The sequence below is a fragment of the Salvelinus fontinalis genome, chromosome 27, assembly GCF_029448725.1.
Source record: "Salvelinus fontinalis isolate EN_2023a chromosome 27, ASM2944872v1, whole genome shotgun sequence".
NCBI classification, from domain to species: domain Eukaryota; kingdom Metazoa; phylum Chordata; class Actinopteri; order Salmoniformes; family Salmonidae; genus Salvelinus; species Salvelinus fontinalis.
The window spans coordinates 27,297,117-27,319,868 of NC_074691.1; the positions used below are offsets into that span (position 1 = coordinate 27,297,117).

At 45.6% G+C, this 22,752-nt stretch overlaps 1 protein-coding gene across 4 annotated transcripts in view; it reads right to left on the reverse strand.

Annotated features, from left to right (window-relative positions):
* Positions 1-22,752, reverse strand: part of LOC129825376 (MAM domain-containing glycosylphosphatidylinositol anchor protein 2-like) — a 416,697-nt gene that overhangs the window by 287,410 nt on the left and 106,535 nt on the right. For all 4 annotated transcript variants that reach the window (XM_055885438.1, XM_055885439.1, XM_055885437.1 and 1 more), the window contains exon 2: positions 1,225-1,364. In XM_055885438.1, coding sequence (XP_055741413.1) covers positions 1,225-1,364 — 140 coding nt within the window. The remainder of the gene's footprint in view (positions 1-1,224; positions 1,365-22,752) is intronic.

The window sequence follows — 22,752 nt, forward strand, 5'->3', positions numbered from 1 at the left end:
CAGTATTGAAACTCACATTCATGAGCTACTTGCTATGGGCGTCACTGCTATTAGCTTCACAACTGACATTTGGCCCAGCGACGTCAGCCCCATGAGCATTATGAGTCGAACAGCACAGTGGGTCAACAATGATTTTGTACTGAGGAAAGCTGTATTGCATGCTCAAGAATGTGCTGGTTCTCATACCGCTGCTGCCATTTCAATGGCATTTGAGAACATGTTTGAAACTTGGGAACATGAACACTCCTAGCACCATTTGAACAACTGACTCGAGAAATAAGCTCAACTGTGTCTGCAGCAGACGTGATACCCTGTCATGTTATTGAAACGCCTGATCAACAAAAATGCCAATACAGACCGTCGGGTTAACTTGGAGAAGTACTTTACTAGAGGCTGTGAACAAGCAATTCGGTGGAATTCTCTCTGAGCCGATACCGTGTTGCCACCATGGCGATGCTAGGTACAAGGACCGCTACTTCGATACAGACAAGAAACAGGGTTTACGTGAAATGTTAGACACAGCTGGACAAGATGGAAACAGACACAGTGACAGTGCGCACCGATGAAGAGAGGCCACGGACAGACAGAGCTGAAACTTCACTGCTTGACATGTATGATGAAATCCTGGTTGAGACTGAACAAATTAACAACGAAACAGCACAGCAAGTAAGTGAAATAAATAGGTTTTGATTTTGTTTTACTGGTAATGGAGACATAAGTAAATGCCAACAAAATAACTTTTTGGTCAGTGTGTGTGTGTGTTTCAGCTATATAACTGTACTAGCATGCTTAAAAGGCCGCTAAAATTAAAGATAATGGTTATCGGTATCATTTTTTGGGGAAGAAAAATATTGGATATCAGTATCAGCCAAAAATGTAAAAAATGTCCCTAGCTGTAACATAATACTTAAACATAATACTTTCCGAATGCATTGTACAGTATATCAAACCATTTAGAAAATTTGATCCTGATTTCACAAGTTTTCCCCTTTATAGAAAGACCCATTGTTGCCTCTACTAATGATCGTACTATTGTGCTCAAAACATGCGATTATAAAATCTAAGAGAACTGGATATCTTCTGACCTGGGTACCAAAGTGTTCAGAAAGAGAGTAATTGGTGAGTACAGTAAGAGTTCTAATTGGCTCAACAGAGTGATTGGTGGGTGAAGTGAAACGTCTGCGTCCTGATTGGCTAAACTGAGTGATTGGCAGGTTGACTGACCTGTGGCCGTGGGTGTCCTGTGACAAGACAGGTGAGTTCAAGCGTCTCTCCCTCCCGGATTGTGTACACCCTCTCCGCGTGGCGCTCTTCCTCAACGTTACAGGCGTGTCCCGAGTGGACAATGCGGACCGTAGGGGGCGCTGTAGAAGACAAGAAGAACAGTTAGTACATCTCAATCATTACAAGAAGAAAGTCAAAGCTGCAACGTCCAAATTAATTCACACAATTCACATTGGAAATCCTATAACGTATAACTGGGGAATTATCATTTTGTGAATATTTTGAGTAAAAAAATTAAGAATTGAGAGAAGAGACATTTTATTTATTTCTATGCACTTCTCCTCAGCTTTTTGGACAACATTGTACTGTGTATCTGTATCCCTTCTCTCGCTTTAATTTTACAAACCTGGGTAAATCTGAATCGATCCAGACGCCATCTGGATGAGCTCAGAGAGACAGGGTATCAGTTTTAACAGAGTCAGGATAGTAGTGCTGAGACACACACACACTAGAGTTGTGCAACTGACTAGGTATCCCCTTTCCCCTTTTCCTAACGCACACACACACACGCACAGACACTTCCCCCATTGATTTCTGCCCGTTTAATGCAATAATCACCCAAATTGGCCGTCTTATCATACACACAATGTAATATCTGTGAGGTCTTTGGCCTGGTTTTCATAGTCATGGGTTCTGCTTTGTTTTGAGGATGATGGTTCAAATGAACAGCGTCTGCAGGTATCATGCCTATTAATCTATATTTGATAGCATTGCAGGTAGTCTGTCCTCATTAAACATCAAAACACCTAAAACAAATGTCTAAATCCAACAACCCAGAAGCAAGCAGAATCGCTTTTAGTGGAAACAGTTTTTATTCTATTTGACAAATTGAGGTATGTTTATGCCCGTTTCGTTCCGTTTGCTTCTGTTTAAGAAAGGTTTTTCAACAGAATCGGCACAATGACTACACCCCTGATCACACGCAAACACAGTTCACTTTCATATCAGCCACATACAAACAGCTTGCTGTATATGTAATTCCTTGTCGCACCTACAGTATATCACAAAAGTGAGTACACCCCTCACATTTTTGTAAATATTTGAGTATATCTTTTTATGTGACAACACTGAAGAAATGACACTTTGCTACAATGTAAAGTAGTGAGTGTACAGCTTGTATAACAGTGTACATTTGCTGTCCCCTCAAAATAACTCAACACACAGCCATTAAGGTCTAAACCGCTGGCAACAAAAGTGAGTACACCCCTAAGTGAAAATGTCCAAATTGGGCCCAATTAACCATTTTCCCTCCCCGGTGTCATGTGACTGGTTAGTGTTACAAGGTCTCAGGTGTGAATGGGGAGCAGGTGTGTTAAATTTGGTGTCATCGCTCTCACACTCCCTCATACTGACTGGTTCATACTGAAGTTCAACATGGCACCTCATGGCAAAGAACTCTCTGAGGATCTGAAAAAAAGAATTGTTGCTCTACATAAAGATGCCCTGGGCTATAAAAAGATTGCCAAGACCCTGAAACTGAGCTGCAGCACTGTGGCCAAGACCATACAACGGTTTAACTGGACAGGTTCCACTCAGAACAGGCCTCGCCATGGTCGACCAAAGAAGTTGAGTGCACTTGCTCAGCGCCATATCCAGAGGTTGTCTTTGGGAAATAGACGTATGAGTGCTGCCAGCATTGCTGCAGAGGTTGAAGGGGTGGGGGGTCAGCCTGTCAGTGCTCAGACCATACGCCGTACACTGCATCAAATTGGTCTGCATGGCTATCGTCCCAGAAGGAAGCCTCTTCTGAAGATGATGCACAAGAAAGCTGAAGACAAGCAGACTAAGGACATGGATTACTGGAACCATGTCCTGTGGTCTGATGAGACCAAGATAAACTTTTTCAGATGGTGTCAAGCGTGTGTGGCGGCAACCAGGTGAGGAGTACAAAGTGTCTTGCCTACAGTCAAGCATGGTGGTGGGAGTGTCATGGTCTGGGGCTGCATGAGTGCTGCCGGCACTGGGGAGCTACAGTTCATTGAGGGAACCATGAATGCCAACATGTACTGTGACATACTGAAGCAGAGCATGATCCCCTCCCTTCGGAGACTGGGCCGCAGGGCAGTATTCCAACATGATAACGACCCCAAACACACCTCCAAGACGACCACTGCCTTGCTAAAGAAGCTGAGGGTAAAGGTGATGGACTGGCCAAGCATGTCTCCAGACCTAAACCCTATTGAGCATCTGTGGGGCATCCTCAAATGGAAGGTGGAGGAGTGCAAGGTCTCTAACATCCACCAGCTCTGTGATGTCGTCATGGAGGAGTGGAAGAGGACTCCAGTGGCAACCTGTGAAGCTCTGGTGAACTCCATGCCCAAGAGGGTTAAGGCAGTGCTGGGAAATGATGGTGGCCACACAAAATATTGACACTTTGGGCCCAATTTGGACATTTTCACTTAGGGGTGTACTCACTTTTGTTGCCAGCGGTTTAGACCTTAATGGCTGTGTGTTGAGTTATTTTGAGGGGACAGCAAATGTACACTGTTATACAAGCTGTACACTCACTACTTTACATTGTAGCAAAGTGTCATTTCTTCAGTGTTGTCACATGAAAAGATATACTCAAATATTTACAAAAATGTGAGGGGTGTACTCACTTTTGTGATATACTGTATGTATGCGCTCTCCTCCTCACACCTTTTCCCTTCGCTTGTGGACTTCAGTGCACAACACATCAGCTGTCTGTTACAAGACAAAAAAAACTTCCCAAGCCAAACCTTCATGTCATGACTGCTAACCACTACACACAGTCTACATTGTTTTCATGTCGTAGTCAACACATCTACTAGAACTAACGCTTTAGTAAACTCGCTACAATCCTACAGTACAGTGTACAGTCAGCAGCAAGTAGTTAAGCAGTTACACTTGTAGGCCCCGGTAGCGATAAATTAATAAAACCAAAAGCTTTCATTGACTTGGAAGAGCTCCAGTGTTGGCTAGCCATAGCCAGCTAGCTAACATAGCATCCCTCTCTGTTTGAGCAGGGTGTTTGAATAGGCTAAATGAGCTAGCTGCATTACATGCTAGCTAAGTAATATTGTATCTAGTATCTCTTTCTGTCTCTCTCTCCTTCATTTTGGAAGAAATTAATTTGTTCAAAACTGTTCACTTGTCTTTCTCTCTTTTTGAGTCAACGACTCACCACAGTTTATGTACTGCAGTGCTAGCTAGCTGTAAATTATGCTTTCAGAACTAGATTAATTCTCTGATACTTTGATTGGGTGGACAACATGTCAGTTCATGCTATCATAATTAAATCAAATCAAATTTTATTTGTCACATGTGCTGAATACAACTGGTGTAGACCTTACAGTGAAATGCTTACTTAAGAGCCCCTAACCAACAGTGCAGTTTCCAAAAATACGGGTACGAATTAGAGATAAAAGTAACAAGTAATTAAAGAGAGGCAGTAAAAAATAACAACATATACAGGGTGGTACCAGTACAGAGTCAATGTGCGGTGGCACCGGTTAGTTGAGTTAGTATGTACACGTAGGTAGAGTTAATTGAAAGTGACTATGCATAGATGACAACAGAGAGTGGCAGTGGTGTGGGATGCAAATAGTCTTGGTAGCCATTTGACTAGATGTTCAGGAGTCTTAAGGCTTGGGAGTAGAAGCTGTTTAGAAGCCTCTTGGACCTAGACTTGGCGCTCCAGTACTGCTTGCCAGAACTGCAGAGAGAACTGTCATGTTTTGTCATTGATTATCATGTCTTGTCCCTGTGCTTCCCTTCTATTCGTTTCTCTCTGCTGGTCTTATTTGGTTCTTTCCCTCTTTCTATCCCTCTCTCTCCCCCTCCCTCTCTTCCTCTCTCGCTCTCTCTCTCTATCGTTCCGTTCCTGCTCCCAGCTGTTCCTCATTCTCCTAACTACCTCATTTACTCTTTCACACCTGTCCCCTATTTTGCCCTCTGATTAGAGTCCCTATTTCTCCCTCTGTTTTCCGCTTCTGTCCTTGTCGGATCCTTGTTTGATGTTTGCTGTTCTGTGTCCTTGTTCCGCCCTGTCGTGTTTTTGCCTTCATCAGATGCTGCGTGTGAGCAGGTGTCACCTAAGATATATCCAGGAGTACCGTTTTGTTTAAGACTGGAATAAAGACTCTGTTTATGTTAAGTCGCTTGTGGGTCCTCATTCACCAGCATAACAGAAGGATCCGACCAATAATGGACCCAGCGACTACGGATTCTCGCAACACTGCCATCAAGATCCAGGGAGCAATGCTCGGCAGACACGAGCAGGAATTGTCTGCTGCTCGTCATGCCGTTGAGACCCTGGCCGCTCAGGTCTCCAACCTCTCAGGACAGTTTCAGAGTCTTCGTCTCGTGCCACCTGCTACTTCCTGGTCTTCCGAGTCTTCGGAACCTAGGGTTAATAACCCACCATGTTACTCTGGGCAACCCACTGAGTGCCGCTCCTTTCTCACCCAGTGTGATATTGTGTTTTCTCTCCAGCCCAACACATACTCAAGAGAGAGAGCTCGGATCGCCTACGTCATATCACTCCTTACTGGTCGGGCTCGGGAGTGGGGCACAGCTATCTGGGAGGCAAGGGCTGAGTGTACTAACGATTATCAGAGCTTTAAAGAGGAGATGATACGGGTTTTTGATCGTTCAGTTTTTGGGAAGGAGGCTTCCAGGGCCCTGGCTTCCCTATGTCAAGGTGATCGATCCATAACGGATTACTCTATAGAGTTTCGCACTCTTGCTGCCTCCAGTGACTGGAACGAGCCGGCGTTGCTCGCTCGTTTTCTGGAGGGACTCCACGCTGAGGTTAAAGATGAGATTCTCTCCCGGGAGGTTCCTTCCAGCGTGGACTCTTTGATTGCACTCGCCATCCGCATAGAACGACGGGTAGATCTTCGTCACCGAGCTCGTGGAGGAGAGCTCGCGTTAACGGTGTTCCCCCTCTCCGCATCTCAACCATCTCCTCCCACCGGCTCAGAGACTGAGCCCATGCAGCTGGGAGGTATTCGCATCTCGACTAAGGAGAGGGAACGGAGAATCACCAACCGCCTTTGCCTCTATTGCGGTTCTGCTGGACATTTTGTTATTTCATGTCCAGTAAAAGACAGAGCTCATCAGTAAGCGGAGGGCTACTGGTGAGCGCTACTACTCAGGTCTCTCCATCAAGATCCTGTACTACATTGTTGGTCCATCTACGCTGGTCTGGTTCGGCTGCTTCCTGCAGTGCCTTGATAGACTCTGGGGCTGAGGGTTGTTTTATGGACGAAGCATGGGCTCGGAAGCATGACATTCCTCTCAGACAGTTAGGGAAGCCCACGCCCATGTTCGCCTTAGATGGTAGTCTTCTCCCCAGTATCAGATGTGAGACACTACCTTTAACCCTCACAGTATCTGGTAACCACAGTGAGACCATTTCCTTTTTGATTTTTCGTTCACCTTTTACACCTGTTGTTTTGGGTCATCCCTGGCTAGTATGTCATAATCCTTCTATAAATTGGTCTAGTAATTCTATCCTATCCTGGAACGTTTCTTGTCATGTGAAGTGTTTAATGTCTGCTATCCCCCCTGTTTCTTCTGTCCCCTCTTCTCAGGAGGAACCTGGTGATTTGACAGGAGTGCCGGAGGAATATCATGATCTGCGCACGGTCTTCAGTCGGTCCAGAGCCAACTCCCTTCCTCCTCACCGGTCGTATGATTGTTGTATTGATCTCCTTCCGGGAACCACTCCTCCTCGGGGTAGACTATACTCTCTGTCGGCTCCCGAACGTAAGGCTCTCGAGGATTATCTGTCTGTTTCTCTTGACGCCGGTACCGTGGTGCCTTCTTCCTCTCCCGCCGGAGCGGGGGTTTTTTTTGTTAAGAAGAAGGACGGTACGCTGCGTCCCTGCGTGGATTATCGAGGGCTGAATGACATAACGGTTAAGAATCGTTATCCGCTTCCCCTTATGTCGTCAGCCTTCGAGATTCTGCAGGGAGCCAGGTGCTTTACTAAGTTGGACCTTCGTAACGCTTACCATCTCGTGCGCATCAGAGAGGGGGACGAGTGGAAAACGGCGTTTAACACTCCGTTAGGGCATTTTGAATACCGGGTTCTGCCGTTCGGTCTCGCTAATGCTCCAGCTGTCTTTCAGGCATTAGTTAATGATGTACTGAGAGACATGCTGAACATCTTTGTTTTCGTTTACCTTGACGATATCCTGATTTTTTCACCGTCACTCGAGATTCATGTTCAGCACGTTCGACGTGTACTCCAGCGCCTTTTAGAGAATTGTCTCTACGTGAAGGCTGAGAAGTGCGCCTTTCATGTCTCCTCTGTCACATTTCTCGGTTCTGTTATTTCCGCTGAAGGCATTCAGATGGATCCCGCTAAGGTCCAGGCTGTCAGCGATTGGCCCGTTCCTAAGTCACGTGTCGAGTTGCAGCGCTTTCTCGGTTTCGCTAATTTCTATCGGCGTTTCATTCGTAATTTCGGTCAAGTGGCTGCTCCTCTCACAGCTCTGACTTCTGTCAAGACGTGCTTTAAGTGGTCCGGTTCCGCCCAGGGAGCTTTTGATCTCCTCAAGAAGCGTTTTACGTCCGCTCCTATCCTTGTTACTCCTGACGTCACTAAACAATTTATTGTCGAGGTTGACGCTTCAGAGGTGGGCGTGGGAGCCATTCTGTCCCAGCGCTTCCATTCTGACGATAAGGTCCATCCTTGCGCTTATTTTTCTCATCGCCTGTCGTCATCGGAACGCAACTATGATGTGGGTAACCGCGAACTGCTCGCCATCCGCTTAGCCCTAGGTGAATGGCGACAGTGGTTGGAGGGGGCGACCGTCCCTTTTGTCGTTTGGACTGACCATAAGAACCTTGAGTACATCCGTTCTGCCAAACGACTTAATGCACGTCAAGCTCGTTGGGCGTTGTTTTTCGCTCGTTTCGAGTTCGTGATTTCTTATCGCCCGGGAAATAAGAACACCAAGCCTGATGCCTTATCCCGTCTCTTTGGTTCTTCTGTGGCTTCTACCGACCCCGAGGGGATTCTCCCTGAGGGGCGTGTTGTCGGGTTGACTGTCTGGGGAATTGAGAGACAGGTAAAGCAAGCGCTCACTCACACTGCGTCGCCGCGCGCTTGTCCTAGTAACCTTCTGTTCGTTCCTGTCTCTACTCGTCTGGCTGTTCTTCAGTGGGCTCACTCTGCCAAGTTAGCTGGCCACCCCGGCGTTCGGGGTACGCTTGCTTCTATTCGCCAGCGGTTTTGGTGGCCTACTCAGGAGCGTGACACGCGCCGTTTCGTGGCTGCTTGTTCGGACTGCGCGCAGACTAAGTCAGGTAACTCTCCTCCTGCCGGTCGTCTCAGACCGCTTCCCATTCCTTCTCAACCATGGTCTCACATCGCCTTAGACTTTATTACCGGTCTGCCTTCGTCTGCGGGGAAGACTGTGATTCTTACGGTTGTCGATAGGTTCTCTAAGGCGGCACATTTCATTCCCCTCGCTAAGCTTCCTTCCGCTAAGGAGACGGCACAAATCATCATTGAGAATGTGTTTAGAATTCATGGCCTCCCGTTAGACGCCGTTTCAGACAGAGGTCCGCAATTCACGTCACAGTTTTGGAGGGAGTTCTGTCGTTTGATTGGTGCTTCTGTCAGTCTCTCTTCCGGGTTTCATCCCCAGTCTAACGGTCAAGCAGAAAGGGCCAATCAGACGATTGGTCGCATATTACGCAGCCTTTCTTTTCGTAACCCTGCGTCTTGGGCAGAACAGCTCCCCTGGGCAGAATATGCTCACAACTCGCTTCCTTCGTCTGCTACCGGGCTATCTCCGTTTCAGAGTAGTCTTGGGTACCAGCCTCCTCTGTTCTCGTCCCAGCTCGCCGAGTCCAGCGTTCCCTCCGCTCAGGTTTTTGTCCAACGTTGTGAGCGCACCTGGAGGAGGGTCAGGTCTGCACTTTGCCGTTACAGGGCGCAGACTGTGAGAGCCGCCAATAAACGTAGGATTAAGAGTCCTAGGTATTGTCGCGGTCAGAGAGTGTGGCTTTCCACTCGTAACCTTCCCCTTACGACAGCTTCTCGCAAGTTGACTCCGCGGTTCATTGGTCCGTTCCGTGTCTCTCAGGTCGTCAATCCTGTCGCTGTGCGACTGCTTCTTCCGCGACATCTTCGTCGCGTCCACCCTGTCTTCCATGTCTCCTGTGTCAAGCCTTTTCTTCGCGCCCCCGTTCGTCTTCCCTCCCCCCCCCCCGTCCTTGTCGAGGGCGCACCTATTTACAGGGTACGGAAGATCATGGACATGCGTTCTCGGGGACGTGGTCACCAGTACTTAGTGGATTGGGAGGGTTACGGTCCTGAGGAGAGGAGTTGGGTTCCATCTCGGGACGTGCTGGACCGTTCGTTGATTGATGATTTCCTCCGTTGCCGCCAGGGTTCCTCCTCGAGTGCGCCAGGAGGCGCTCGGTGAGTGGGGGGGTACTGTCATGTTTTGTCATTGATTATCATGTCTTGTCCCTGTGCTTCCCTTCTATTCGTTTCCCTCTGCTGGTCTTATTTGGTTCTTTCCCTCTTTCTATCCCTCTCTCTCCCACTCCCTCTCTTCCTCTCTCGCTCTCTCTCTCTATCGTTCCGTTCCTGCTCCCAGCTGTTCCTCATTCTCCTAACTACCTCATTTACTCTTTCACACCTGTCCCCTATTTTGCCCTCTGATTAGAGTCCCTATTTCTCCCTCTGTTTTCCGCTTCTGTCCTTGTCGGATCCTTGTTTGATGTTTGCTGTTCTGTGTCCTTGTTCCGCCCTGTCGTGTTTTTACCTTCATCAGATGCTGCGTGTGAGCAGGTGTCACCTAAGATATATCCAGGAGTACCGTTTTGTTTAAGACTGGAATAAAGACTCTGTTTATGTTAAGTCGCTTTTGGGTCCTCATTCACCAGCATAACAAGAACAGTCTATGACTAGGGTGGCTGGAGTCTTCGAACATTTTTAGGGCCTTTCTCTCACACGGGCTGGTATAGAGGTCCTGGATGGCAGCTGGAAGCTTGGCCCCAGTGATGTACTGGGCCGTTCGCACTACCCTCTTGCGGTCAGAGGCCAAGCAGTTGCCATACCAGGGTTAGAGTCCTGCTCCTTGAAAGCGGCAGCTCTAGCCTTTAGCTCAGTGCGAATGCTGCCTGTAATCCATGGCTTCTGGTTGGGGTATGTACGTACGGTCAGATGTGGTGTACTCCTCAATGCCATTGGATGAATCCCAGAACATATTCCAGTCTGTGCTAGCAAAACAGTCCTGTAGCTTAGCATCTGCTTCATCTGACCATTTTTTTTATTGATCTAGTCACTGGTGCTTCCTGCTTTAATTTTAGCTTGTAAGCAGGAATCAGGAGGATGGAATTATGTTCAGATTTGCCAAATTACTGTGAAAGTCTATGGAAGGGGGTGAGAACCATGAGCCCTCCTTGGTTTTCTATTAAAGTCAATGTACCCAGAGGAGGACAGAGTCTAGCTCCGGCTACACCATGGTGCTACCCAACAGAGTGCTACTGGGGCTGTGGTAGATCTTCATTGCAAAACAGTGTGTTGATGACATGAACATATCTAGTATAGTTTTATCTAAAAAATATAACTTTTTTTGTTTCACTATTTAAATTTTTCTGAAATTTACTGAGGAGGATAGTCCTCCCCTTCCTCATCTGAGGAGCCTCCACTGCTTTACAGCTAATTGTCCCTCTCTGCAGTAGGTCTAACTCATCCAGTTGTACCTCTACTACTCTACAGAGGTTGCTCACAGCTGTCCATCCTCATGTGATTACAGCACAGGTGTGTGTTGTTTTTCTCTCTCTTCCTTACGCTCAGCCGGGCATGTTGATGGTGATGAAGAATGATGCTGCCCATGGTTCACCCCCGTGTAGAGACAAATATACACACACACACACACACACACACACACACACACACACACACACACACACACACACACACACACACACACACACACACACACACACACACACACACACATATATATACACATATATACACATATATATATATATATGAGAGCGAGACCGAAGCAGGGTGGGGGGCAGTTCAGGTCAAAAGCCCATGTCTGAGTTTTTTTGGGGGAGCCTGGGTATGCACGCTAGGCCCACTGGAGCGTGAATGATGGGGTCGAATGAATTTGACCGCTAGAGGCTGATCATAGGTCAGTATGTGTTTCTCCCTCGAGATGTGGAAGGTTAGCTGGGCCCAGATCTGGGTAAAAGAAGCTTCAGGGCCAGGGCATGAGTAGTGAACAAGACTAGGGTAAAAGCTCAAATTGATTATAATCAGACAGGAAAATACAGTTCATTTTACTGCATCAGTGTGGTTTCCTGCTCTAGAACACTCAGTAGACTCAGACAACCTAAAGCAGAGATTCACATTGGGCCCTAGATCGCTTCGGTCTCACAACACACTTCTGAGACTAAGCAAGTCTGCTAGACGCTAACCACACACCCTCCTCTTACTGCACTACTGTGACTCTTCCCTCACTGTCTCCTTCTACTCAGCTTGTTAGCGTAATGCCCTTAAACAGAATTTAGCTCACTAACTGCTACATAGATTTATTAAATAACACTGAGATTGATGCTAACAGGAAATGCTAACAAGTCATCCACATGGACAGAGCCTGCAGTGGGTCTCTCCATTAGGAGATGAATCTGCCAACAGTGTATTCCAGAGGATTGAAAGCCCAGGCTGAGTAGAGAAACGCTTCACACATGGCTGCCACTTAAAACAAAAGGCTTAGGAGAAGACCCTGGGGCACCAGGCAACATGGTGCTAATGTAATTTACTCCAATAAGCCGGTTATTCTACAACATGCTATCAGTCCTGAGATGAGTACAGAGTTGGGAGAGGAAAACTGGAAAAACACCCGTGATGAATTATCCTCACTGATGCAGAAAGAGCACGCACACGCACACACACAAACATACAAACACAGTCACGCACACACACAAAGATGACGCACATTAACAAATACAAAACTCACGTCTCTCTCTCTCTCATGCTGTGATGTCAGAAACCCACCCTCCCCCATCCACTGAGCTCTGAGACATGTAGTGTAAACTAACTAACTAGATACAGTATGTGGGTAGACTAACTAACTAGATACTGTACGTAGGTTGACTAACTATACACAGTATGTGGGTAGACTAACTAAATAGATACAGTATGTAGGTAGACTAACTAGATACATACAGTATGTGGGTAGACTAACTAGATACAGTATGTGGGTAGACCAACTAACTAAATAGAGTATATGAGTAGACTAAATAACTAGATGAGGTATGGGAGTTGACTTCCTAACTAGATACAGTATGTGGGTAGACTAACTAGATACCATATGTGGGTGGACTAACTAACTAGATACAATATGCGAGTAGACTAACTAGATAGATACAGCATGTAGGTAGAATAACTATATACCGTATGTGGGTGGACAAACTAACTAGATACAATATGTGAGTAGACTAACTAGATAGATACAGCATGTAGGTAGAATAACTAGATACGGTATGTGGGTAGAATAACTAGATACAGTATGTGGGTAGACTAACTAACTAAATACAGTATGTGAATAGATTAACTAGATAGAAACAGTATGTAGGCAGAATAACTAGATACAGTATGTGGGTAGACTAACTAGATACAGTATGTGGGTAGACTAACTAGATACAGTATGTGGGTAGACCAAATAACTAAATACAGTATGTGTTTAGAATAAGTAACTATATACAGTATATGGGTAGATTAACTAGATATAGTATGTGGGTAGACTAACTATATACAGAATGTGTTTAGGATAATTAACTATATACAGTATGTGAGTAGACTAACTAAATAGATACAGTATGTAGGAAGCATAACTAGATACAGTATGTGAGTAGACTAACTAAATATATACAGTATGTAGGAAACATAACTAGATACAGTATGTGAGTAAACTAACTATACACAGTATGTGTTTAGAATAATTAACTATATACAGTATGTGGGTAGAATAACTAGATACAGTATGTAGGTAGACTAACAATACACAGTATGTGTTTAGAATAATTACCTATATACAGTATGTGAGTAAACTAACTAGATACAGTATGTGGGTAGACTAACTATACACAGTATGTGTTTAGAATAATTAACTATATACAGTATGTGAGTAGATTAACTAGATACAGTATGTGAGTAGACTAACTAGATACAGTATGTGAGTAGACTAACTATACACAGTATGTGTTTAGAATAATTAACTATATACAGTATGTGAGTAGATTAACTAGATACAGTATGTGAGTAGACTAACTAGATACAGTATGTGGGTAGACTAACTATACACAGTATGTGTTTAGAATAATTAACTATATACAGTATGTGAGTAGATTAACTAGATACAGTATGTGAGTAGACTAACTAGATACAGTATGTGAGTAGACTAACTATACACAGTATGTGTTTAGAATAATTAACTATATACAGTATGTATATATGCAATCAATCAATAATAATAAAATAGACGAACTATGAGCACGTATATCCAACCAACGGGACATTAAAAACTGTAATATCTTATGTTTCACTGAGTCGTGGCTGAACGACGACATGATTAACATACAGCTGGCGGGTTTTAAGCTTTTTCGGCAGTATAGAACAGCCGCCTCTGGTAAGACAAATGGAGGCGGCCAATGTATATTTGTAAACAACAGCTGGCGCCCGAAATCTAAGGAAGTCTAGAGGTTTTGCTCGCCTGCGTTACAGTATCTCATGACAAGCTGTAGACCACACTATCTACCAAGAGAGTTTATATAGATATTTTTAGTAGCTGTCTATATACCACCCCAGACTGAAGCTGGCACTAAGACCGCACTCAATGAGCTGTATACGGCCATAAGAAAACAAGAAAACGCTCATCCAGAGTACCGCTCTTAGTGGCCGGAGACTATAATGCAGGAAAAATCAAATCAGTTTTACCGAATTTCTATCAGCACGTTAAATGTGCAACCAAAAGGGAAAAAACTCTAGACCACCTTAACTCAACACACAGAGACATGTACAAAGTTCTACCTCATCCTCCATTCCTGCCTACAAGCAAAAACTAAAGCAGGAAGCACCTGTGACTCGGTCAATAAGAAAGTGGTCAGATGAATCAGATGCTAGCAAACAGGACTGTTTTGCTAGCACAGAATGGAATATGTTCCGGGATTCTTCTGATGGCATTGAGGAGAACACTGTCAATGGCTTCATCAATAAGTGCATCGATGACATCGTCCCACAGTGAATGTACGTACATACCCCAACCAGAAGCCATGGATTACAGGCAACATCTGCACTGAGCTAAAGGGTAGAGCTGCCGCTTTCAAGGAGCGGGACTCTAAACCGGAAGCATATAAGAAATCCTGCTATGCCCTCCGACGAACCATCAAACAGGCAAAGCGTCAATACAGGACTAAGACTGAGTCGTACTACACCGGCTCTGACGCTCGTCGGATGTGGCAGGGCTTGCAAACTATTACAGACTACAAAGGGAAGCACAGTCACACGCTGCCCAGTGACACAAGCCTACCAGACGAGTTAAATTACTTCTACACTCGCTTTGAGGCAAGTAACACTGAAACATGCATGAGAGCACCAGCTGTTCCGGAAGACTGTGTGACCACACTCTCCGTAGCTGATGTGAGTAAGACCTTTAAACAAGTAAACATTCACAAGGCCAGAGGGATTACCAGGATGTGTACTTAGAGCTTGCACTGACCAACTGGCAAGTGTCTTCACTGAAATGTTCAACCTGTCCCTAATTGAGTCTGTAATAGCAACATGTTTAAAGCAGACCACCATAGTCCCTGTGCCCAAGAACACTAAGGTAACCTGCCTAAATAACTACCGACCCGTAGCACTCACGTCTATAGCCATGAAGTGCTTTGAAAGGATGGTCATGGCTCACATCGACACCATTATCCCAGAAACACTAGACCCACTCCAATATGCATACCGCCCCAACAGATCCACAGATGATGCAATCTCTATTGTACCCAACACTGCCCTTTCCCACCTAGACAAAAGGAATACCAATGTGAGAATGCTATTCATTGACTACAGTTCAGCGTTCAACACCAACGTGCCCACAAAGCTCATCACTAAGCTAAGGACCCTGGGGCTAAACACCTCCCTCTGCAACTGGATCCTGGACTTCCTGACGGGCAGTCCCCAGGTGGTAAGGGTGTGTTAGTGATGGCTGTATAACAGTCAGATGGCCTTGAGATAGAAGCTGTTTTTCAGTCTCTCGGTCTCAGCTTTGATGCACCTGTATTGACCTTGCCTTCTGGATGGTAGCAGGGTGAACAGGCAGTGGCTCAGGTGGTTGTTGTCCTTGATGATCTTTTTGGTCTTCCTGAGACATTGGGTGCTGTAGTTGTCCTGGAGGGCAGGTATTTTGCTCCTGGTGATGCGTTGTGCAGACCACACCACCCTCTGGAGAGCCCTTTACAGTTGGCACTATGCATTGGGGCAGGTAGCGTTCTCCTGGCATCTGCCAAACCCAGATTCGTCCGTCGGACTGCCAGATGGTGAAGCGTGATTCATCACTCCAGAGAACGCCTTTCCACTGCTCCAGAGTCCAATGGCGGCGAGCTTTACAACACTTCAGCCGACGCTTGGCATTGCACATGGTGATCTTAGGCTTGTGTGCGGCTGCTTGGCGATGGAAACCATATTTCATGAAGCTTGCGACAAACAGTTATTGTGCTGATGTTGCTTCCAGAGGAAGTTTGGAACTTGGTAGTGAGTGTTGCAACCGAGGACAGACAATTTTTATCCGCCACGCCAGGCCTGGGCAATTCCAGTCCTCAGGGGCCTGATTGTTGTCACACCTTTCCCCCATCCCTAGCAAACTGATGTAAACTAATTGCATTTTTAACTGAAGATCCTGATTAGTTGATTATTGGAGTCGGGTGTGTTAGCTGGGGTTGGGGAAAAAGTGTGACACCAATCAGGCCCCCGAGGACTGGAGTTGCCCAGGCCTGCGCTACGTGCTGCAGCACTCGGCGGTCCCGTTTTGTGAGCTTGTGTGGCCTACTACTTCATGGCTGAGCCGTTGTTGCGCCTCAAAGTTTCCACTTCTCAATAACAACACTTACAGTTGACCGGGGCAGCTTTGCTCAGAGATTTGACGAACTGACTTGTTGGAAAGGTGTTATCCTATGACGGTGCCACGCTGAAAGTCACTGAGCTCTTCAGTAAGGCCATTCTAATGCATTCCTATGGAGATTGCATGGATGTGTGCTTTATTTTATACACCTGTCAGCAAGGGGTGTGGCTGAAATAGCCGAATCCAATCATTTGAAGGATTATATATATACTTTTTTTTATATATACTTTTGTATATATAGTGTATGTAGGGAAGACTAACAAACTAACTATGTACAGTAACCTATGTAGGGTACAGTAACTAACTATGTACAGTAACCTATGTAGGGTAGACTAACTAACTATGTACAGTAACCTATGTAGGGTAGACTAACTTTGTACAGTAACCTATGTACTGTAGGGTATATGGAGTAGCAGTCACATTGAGGCTAACTGCTCTAGTATGTAGGGTAAGCTGTGTTTCTCTCAGGATGTTGTATCAGAATTCCCTCACACGCACACGCGCACGCACACACACACACTCCCCTGTGGTGTGGTGCTATAAATTGAAGCAGGCTGGGAGCAGGACGAACAGAAGGAGTAGGAGGAACAGAAGGAGTAGCAGGAACAGGAGGGACAGGTGGAGTAGGAGCAGGAGGAACAGGAGGAGTAGGAGGAGCAGGAGTAGAAGAGGAACAGGTGGAGCAAGAGTAGTAGGAACAGGAGGACCAGGAGGAGTAGGAGGACCAGGAGGAGTAGGAGGAACAGGAGGAACAGGAGGAGTAGGAGGACCAGGAGGAACAGGAGGAGTAGGAGGAACAGGAGGAACATGAGGAGTAGGAGGAACAGGAGGAACAGGAGGAGTAGGAGGAACAGGAGGAACAGGAGGAGTAGGAGGAACAGGAGGAGTAGGAGGAACAGGAGGAACAGGAGGAACAGGAGGAGTAGGAGGAACAGGAGGAGTAGGAGGAACAGGAAGAGTAGGAGGAACAGGAGGAACAGGAGGAGTAGGAGGAACAGGAGGAACAGGAGGAGTAGGAGGAACAGGAGGAGTAGGAGGAACAGGAGGAGCAGGAGGAGTAGGAGGAACAGGAGGAGTAGGAGGAACAGGAGGAGTAGGAGGAACAGGAGGAGTAGGAGGAACAGGAGGAGTAGGAGGAACAGGAGGAACAGGAGGAGTAGGAGGAGCAGGAGGAAAGTAGGAGCAGGAGGATCAGGAGGAGTAGGAGGAACAGGAGGAACAGGAGGAGTAGGAGGAACAGGAGTGTCATGACGTTGGCCTGGGGGTAGGTTTATTACATTCATAAATACCTCTTCCCCCCTTTTTCCCTCTCTCTACCCTACTGATGTGAAATTTGAAAACCCCTTTGTTAACATAGAGATTCTGGGAACATCAGAAAGGTGGGGGGAAATGAACTATATTCTGGTAATCCGACCGATTGAACATATGCGGTGGTACTTAATGCATATTATGTCAGTTCGGTTGTCATCTGGCACATTCTCATTAATGATAGAATGACATAAACTCTACAGTGGAAAGTCTACACATCAGAGTTATCGGATTCACATAGAATTGTTGTTCAATTTAAATGTTTGAATATTAAATTATTTGTGATGGGATGAAATGTGATTTTAGCTTCTAAAATGTGAGAATTGGGTTTTCATGAGTGAATTAGGCCCGACTCAGTGGGCCGCCCACGTGAAGAGACATAGGTTGTAAATTATGAAACACACCCCTTTTCTCCCTCCACTATATAAGCCCTTGACGAAATGTAACCTTCCTGTTCCAAGGATAGAGGACGACGGTCCCTGCGTTAAAAAGGACTAACATGTCAACTACAGAACTAAGCCAACATCAGCGTGAGCTTTGGTTGCGAATGGTATGAACTTTGAACTCTTATTCACTACAGAAGTGATAACTCTTGGACGTTGAGTTAGCAACAGCAGCTGCAAACGTAAATTAGGAAAGAACAGACAAAGTATCCCGTCTACCACACAACGACGTTACTACAACGTAGCCAATCTACCAGCAGAGACATTCTTCAAAGGACCAAGGACTCGGTTGGGCAACATGGCCTTCCATCTACCACCAACCTACCGAAGCGCAGCTCAGAGTAAATATTTATTGCATTTTCCTTTTCCAAATGAGCGGTAATTTAGAATGCATAAGATACTCTATTTACGATAGCATGGCTGGTACCTTTGATCCTCAAGTCTTCCCTCTCTTTCACACAAACCCAGCCCCCTTTTCTTTTGTGTAACCAGCTGTCATATCGGTTCCGCCCGCTAGGGGCGTTTTCCGTTATGACGTAATTTGTAATCAAGGTATGATTTATTCTGTGTATATGTAATTCTGTGTGATTAGTTAGGTATTTAGTAAATAAATAATTAAACCCAATTTTGTATTGCTGATTCAACTTGTTAGCCAGGGTTCTTGAAGAATTTACAACTTTCAGATGAGACTGAAATAAGGTGACGATTAATATTGACTGCTATTGATGTAAAATATTACTAGGTCTTTAAGAGTTTATTCGGAAGATAACATCTCTATAAATATTATTTCGTGGTGCCCCGACTTTAAATTTAATTACATTTAGATGATTAGCTCAAACAGGTAATAGTTATTACGGAGAAAGGATTTTATAGAATAGCATGTCATATCACTTAATCCGGCATAGCCAAAGACACGACAGGAGGAACAGGAGGAGTAGGAGGAACAGGAGGAGCAGGAGTAGTAGGAGGAGCAGGAGGAACAGGAGGAACAGGAGGAGTAGGAGGAGCAGGAGGAACAGGAGGAGTAGGAGGAGCAGGAGGAACAGGAGGAGTAGGAGGAACAGCAGGAAAATTAGGGAAAGGATGAGCAGGAGGAGTAGGAGGAACAGGGGGAACAGGAGGAACAGGAGGAGTATGAGGAACAGGAGTAGAAGGAGAAACAGGATGAGCAGGATGAACAGGAGGAACAGGGGGAACAGGAGGAGCAGGAGTAGGAGGAACAGGAGGAACAGGAGGAGCAGGAGGAAAAGGATGAACAGGGGGAACAGGAGGAACAGGGGGAACAGGAGGAGCAGGAGGAAGAGGAACAGGAGGAGGAGGAGCAGGAGGAACAGGAGGAGTAGGAGGAACAGGAGGAGTAGGAGGAACAGGATGAGAAGGAGGGACAAGTGGAGTAGGAGGAGCAGGGGGAGTAAGAGGAGCAGAAGTAGAAGTGGAACAGGTGGAGCAAGACTGGTAGGAATAGGAGAAGCAGGAGTAGTAGGAGGAACAGGAGGAGCCGGAGGAGCAGGAGGATCAGGAGGAGCAGGGGTCCCATCGGACAGATAGCCTGGCCCTCCCTGTACCTATCCCACTGAGGGGAGACAAAGACAGCTTTATCCATACACAATGGAGTGATTAAATGAGATTTTGCTAAAGCAGGCCTGTCACCATGGCCCTGGCCTAGCAGAGACAGAAAGGCATAGAGAGAGACAGAGGGGGTTCTTGGCAGGGACAAAGACTTTACATTTGACAAACCAATGAATGTGAAAAAAGACCAAACAGCTGGGGCTTGTTGATGCTGAGCTTAGTGTCTTCAGACCAGCCCCTCAAGGCTATTAACCATGTTGTGCTAGCTTCCTGGCCCTGCGGGGCGTCTTATCGTGTGTGTGTGTCTCAGAGCGAGAGAGCGATCCTGTGCACACATGAACAATATCAGTATACAATGCCTAGTTTCTCTTTGTATCTTTTATTCCACCCAGAGCCATTGTCAGGAGGCAGCCAGGCCTAAGAACCAGGACCACCTCTGTGGAAGCAGCCAGGCCCAGGAAACAGGACCACCTCTGTGGAAGCAGCCAGGCCCAGGAAACAGGACCACCAATGTGGAAGCAACCAGTCCCAGGAAACAGGACCACTGTGGAAGCAGCCAGGCCCAGGAAACAGGACCACCAATGTGGAAGCAACCAGTCCCAGGAAACAGGACCACTGTGGAAGCAGCCAGGCCCAGGAAACAGGACCACCAATGTGGAAGCAACCAGGCCCAGGAAACAGGACCACCACTGTGGAAGCAGCCAGGCCCAGGAAACAGGACCACCACTGTGGAAGCAGCCAGGCCCAGGAAACAGGACCACCACTGTGGAAGCAGCCAGGCCCAGGAAACAGGACCACCACTGTGGAAGCAGACAGGCCCAGGAAACAGGACCACCACTGTGGAAGCAGACAGGCCCAGGAAACAGGACCACCACTGTGGAAGCAGCCAGGCCCAGGAAACAGGACCACCACTGTGGAAGCAGCCAGGCCCAGGAAACAGGACCACCACTGTGGAAGCAGCCAGGCCCAGGAAACAGGACCACCACTGTGGAAGCAGACAGGCCCAGGAAACAGGACCACCACTGTGGAAGTTGTCTGCTGATGTCACAACTAGAGATTGTTAATTCGGGGGAAAGATGATAACAGTGACATCATAGAAGAGCACAGCAATAACAGCTTTATGATTCGGGTGTCAAGGTTCCAAGCTTGGATGTATTCTAAAACAACACCTGATGTAGTCTCATTATAGATTAACAACATAAATAAATAATAAGGGGAAAAACACATTTGATCCACTGTTTGAATTAAACACTGTTACATTAAAAGTCTGGGAGCGTCTAACAGTGCAAGGGAAATCTCTTGTTATTTTGTACACCTTGCATTATTGGAATTTGCTTGCGTGTGTGCATACACGGTTACAGCAGAAATACACTGACTCATGTGAATGACATAGCATTGGGTTGCCTGTTCAGCACATTCATACACTACTACATCACTGTCATCAAGTAAACCTGGCCTGACTTAAGCTGATCAGCGTGCATCAGCAGAAGTCACCAGCAGGCATCTTCCACACCTGTTTATGCGCTCAAAAGCACTCCTGTTATTGTAAATAACCTGTCTGTATGGACTGCATCCTTACATCAGTATTGATTATCTATGTACTGTATCTACAGATGTAGGATCTTAATTTGATCACCCTGTTGTTGCAAACTTGTAGTGTATTCAAGGTTTAAAAAGGCTTCTAAAATGTCCACTGTTAAATTTCAGACCTGATTTGTCTTTATTCAATGTTGTCTGACATGAGAACGGTAACCGTTATCCATGAATACAGGGTGTCTCCTGAATGCTGGGGAGCTTGGCTTTCCAGCCGTACCATACAATCTTTGGTGCGACCTAGTAATATATATGGGCATACGGCCATAAAAGGGCAGGTAACACCCACAAGCCTATTTCAAGACGTGTTAGTGTGGAGAAGCTAAAATTATATAAATCTTGAACAACTTGATATGTGGTGAAAGCGAAGACTCTACAGATGATACTGACATGTTATTTGTTGGTCTGTGACCTACCATTATTGATTCACAGCCCAGAAAACGTTGTTTTCATTAAACAACAAAAAAGGTTAGCTTCAATTAGGTCTGTGTTTGAGATAGAGCTACATGGGGTGTCAAATGAATCATTAGGTTCATATGAACAAAAGCAGCCTATTGTCAATTTTCTCTGATAATGTATGGATGAATTAGAACATCAAATGTCCCCTCATTGACTATATCTTTCCGCACAACAAGTGTGGTGTTTTTATCTTTCGACCTGTGGTACAGTATAGCGTTACATTGTGGAGTGGGTAAAATGAAAGATGGACAGTCATTTAGCCAATAAGATAAGCTTTACAGTCATATCAGATGACATTGGTGGGACTTGTAGGACTTGAGTAGCTCTTTTGGGTTATGCTACCGGCATTGTGAAAGGATGCACTCAGAACGCAGCATAGTATTTTGAATGGATTCTTCGCTTTGGCATAAAAATGGCTTATCAAGGATGTAAAAAGAAAGTGAAAAACTACCCAACAGGGGGGTAAGAAATTAGAAAAGCCAGGAACTACGACAAATAGGTTTTGGAGGAAATTCTTATTGAGTCAGACACAGATGCTGGAAGCGACCTGGAGCAAGATGACTCGTGCAGAAAATAATGTTTTCTAGAAGGATTGGATTCCATTTTATTATTTTGTATAACTTTCTATAGTTTACTATATGTATTTAGTATTTTTTTAGACATTTGTGGTCTGCTTCTTTTTGTTTAGTATTTACAGTGTAGTGTTGTCCTGTCGTGTGTAGCTTATATCCTGTATTTCATTCCAAAGTGGTTACATATTGTACATACAGTGCCTTCGGAAAGTATTCAGATCCCTTGACTTTTTCCACATTTTGCTATGTTAAAGCCTTGTTATTAAATGGATTAATTCTCAAAAAATACTCAGCAATCTACACGCAATATCCCATAATGACAAAGCAATTAAAAAATAAAAAATAAAAAATAAAAAAATAAAAAGTATTCAGACATTTTGCTATGAAACTCGAAATTTTACTCAG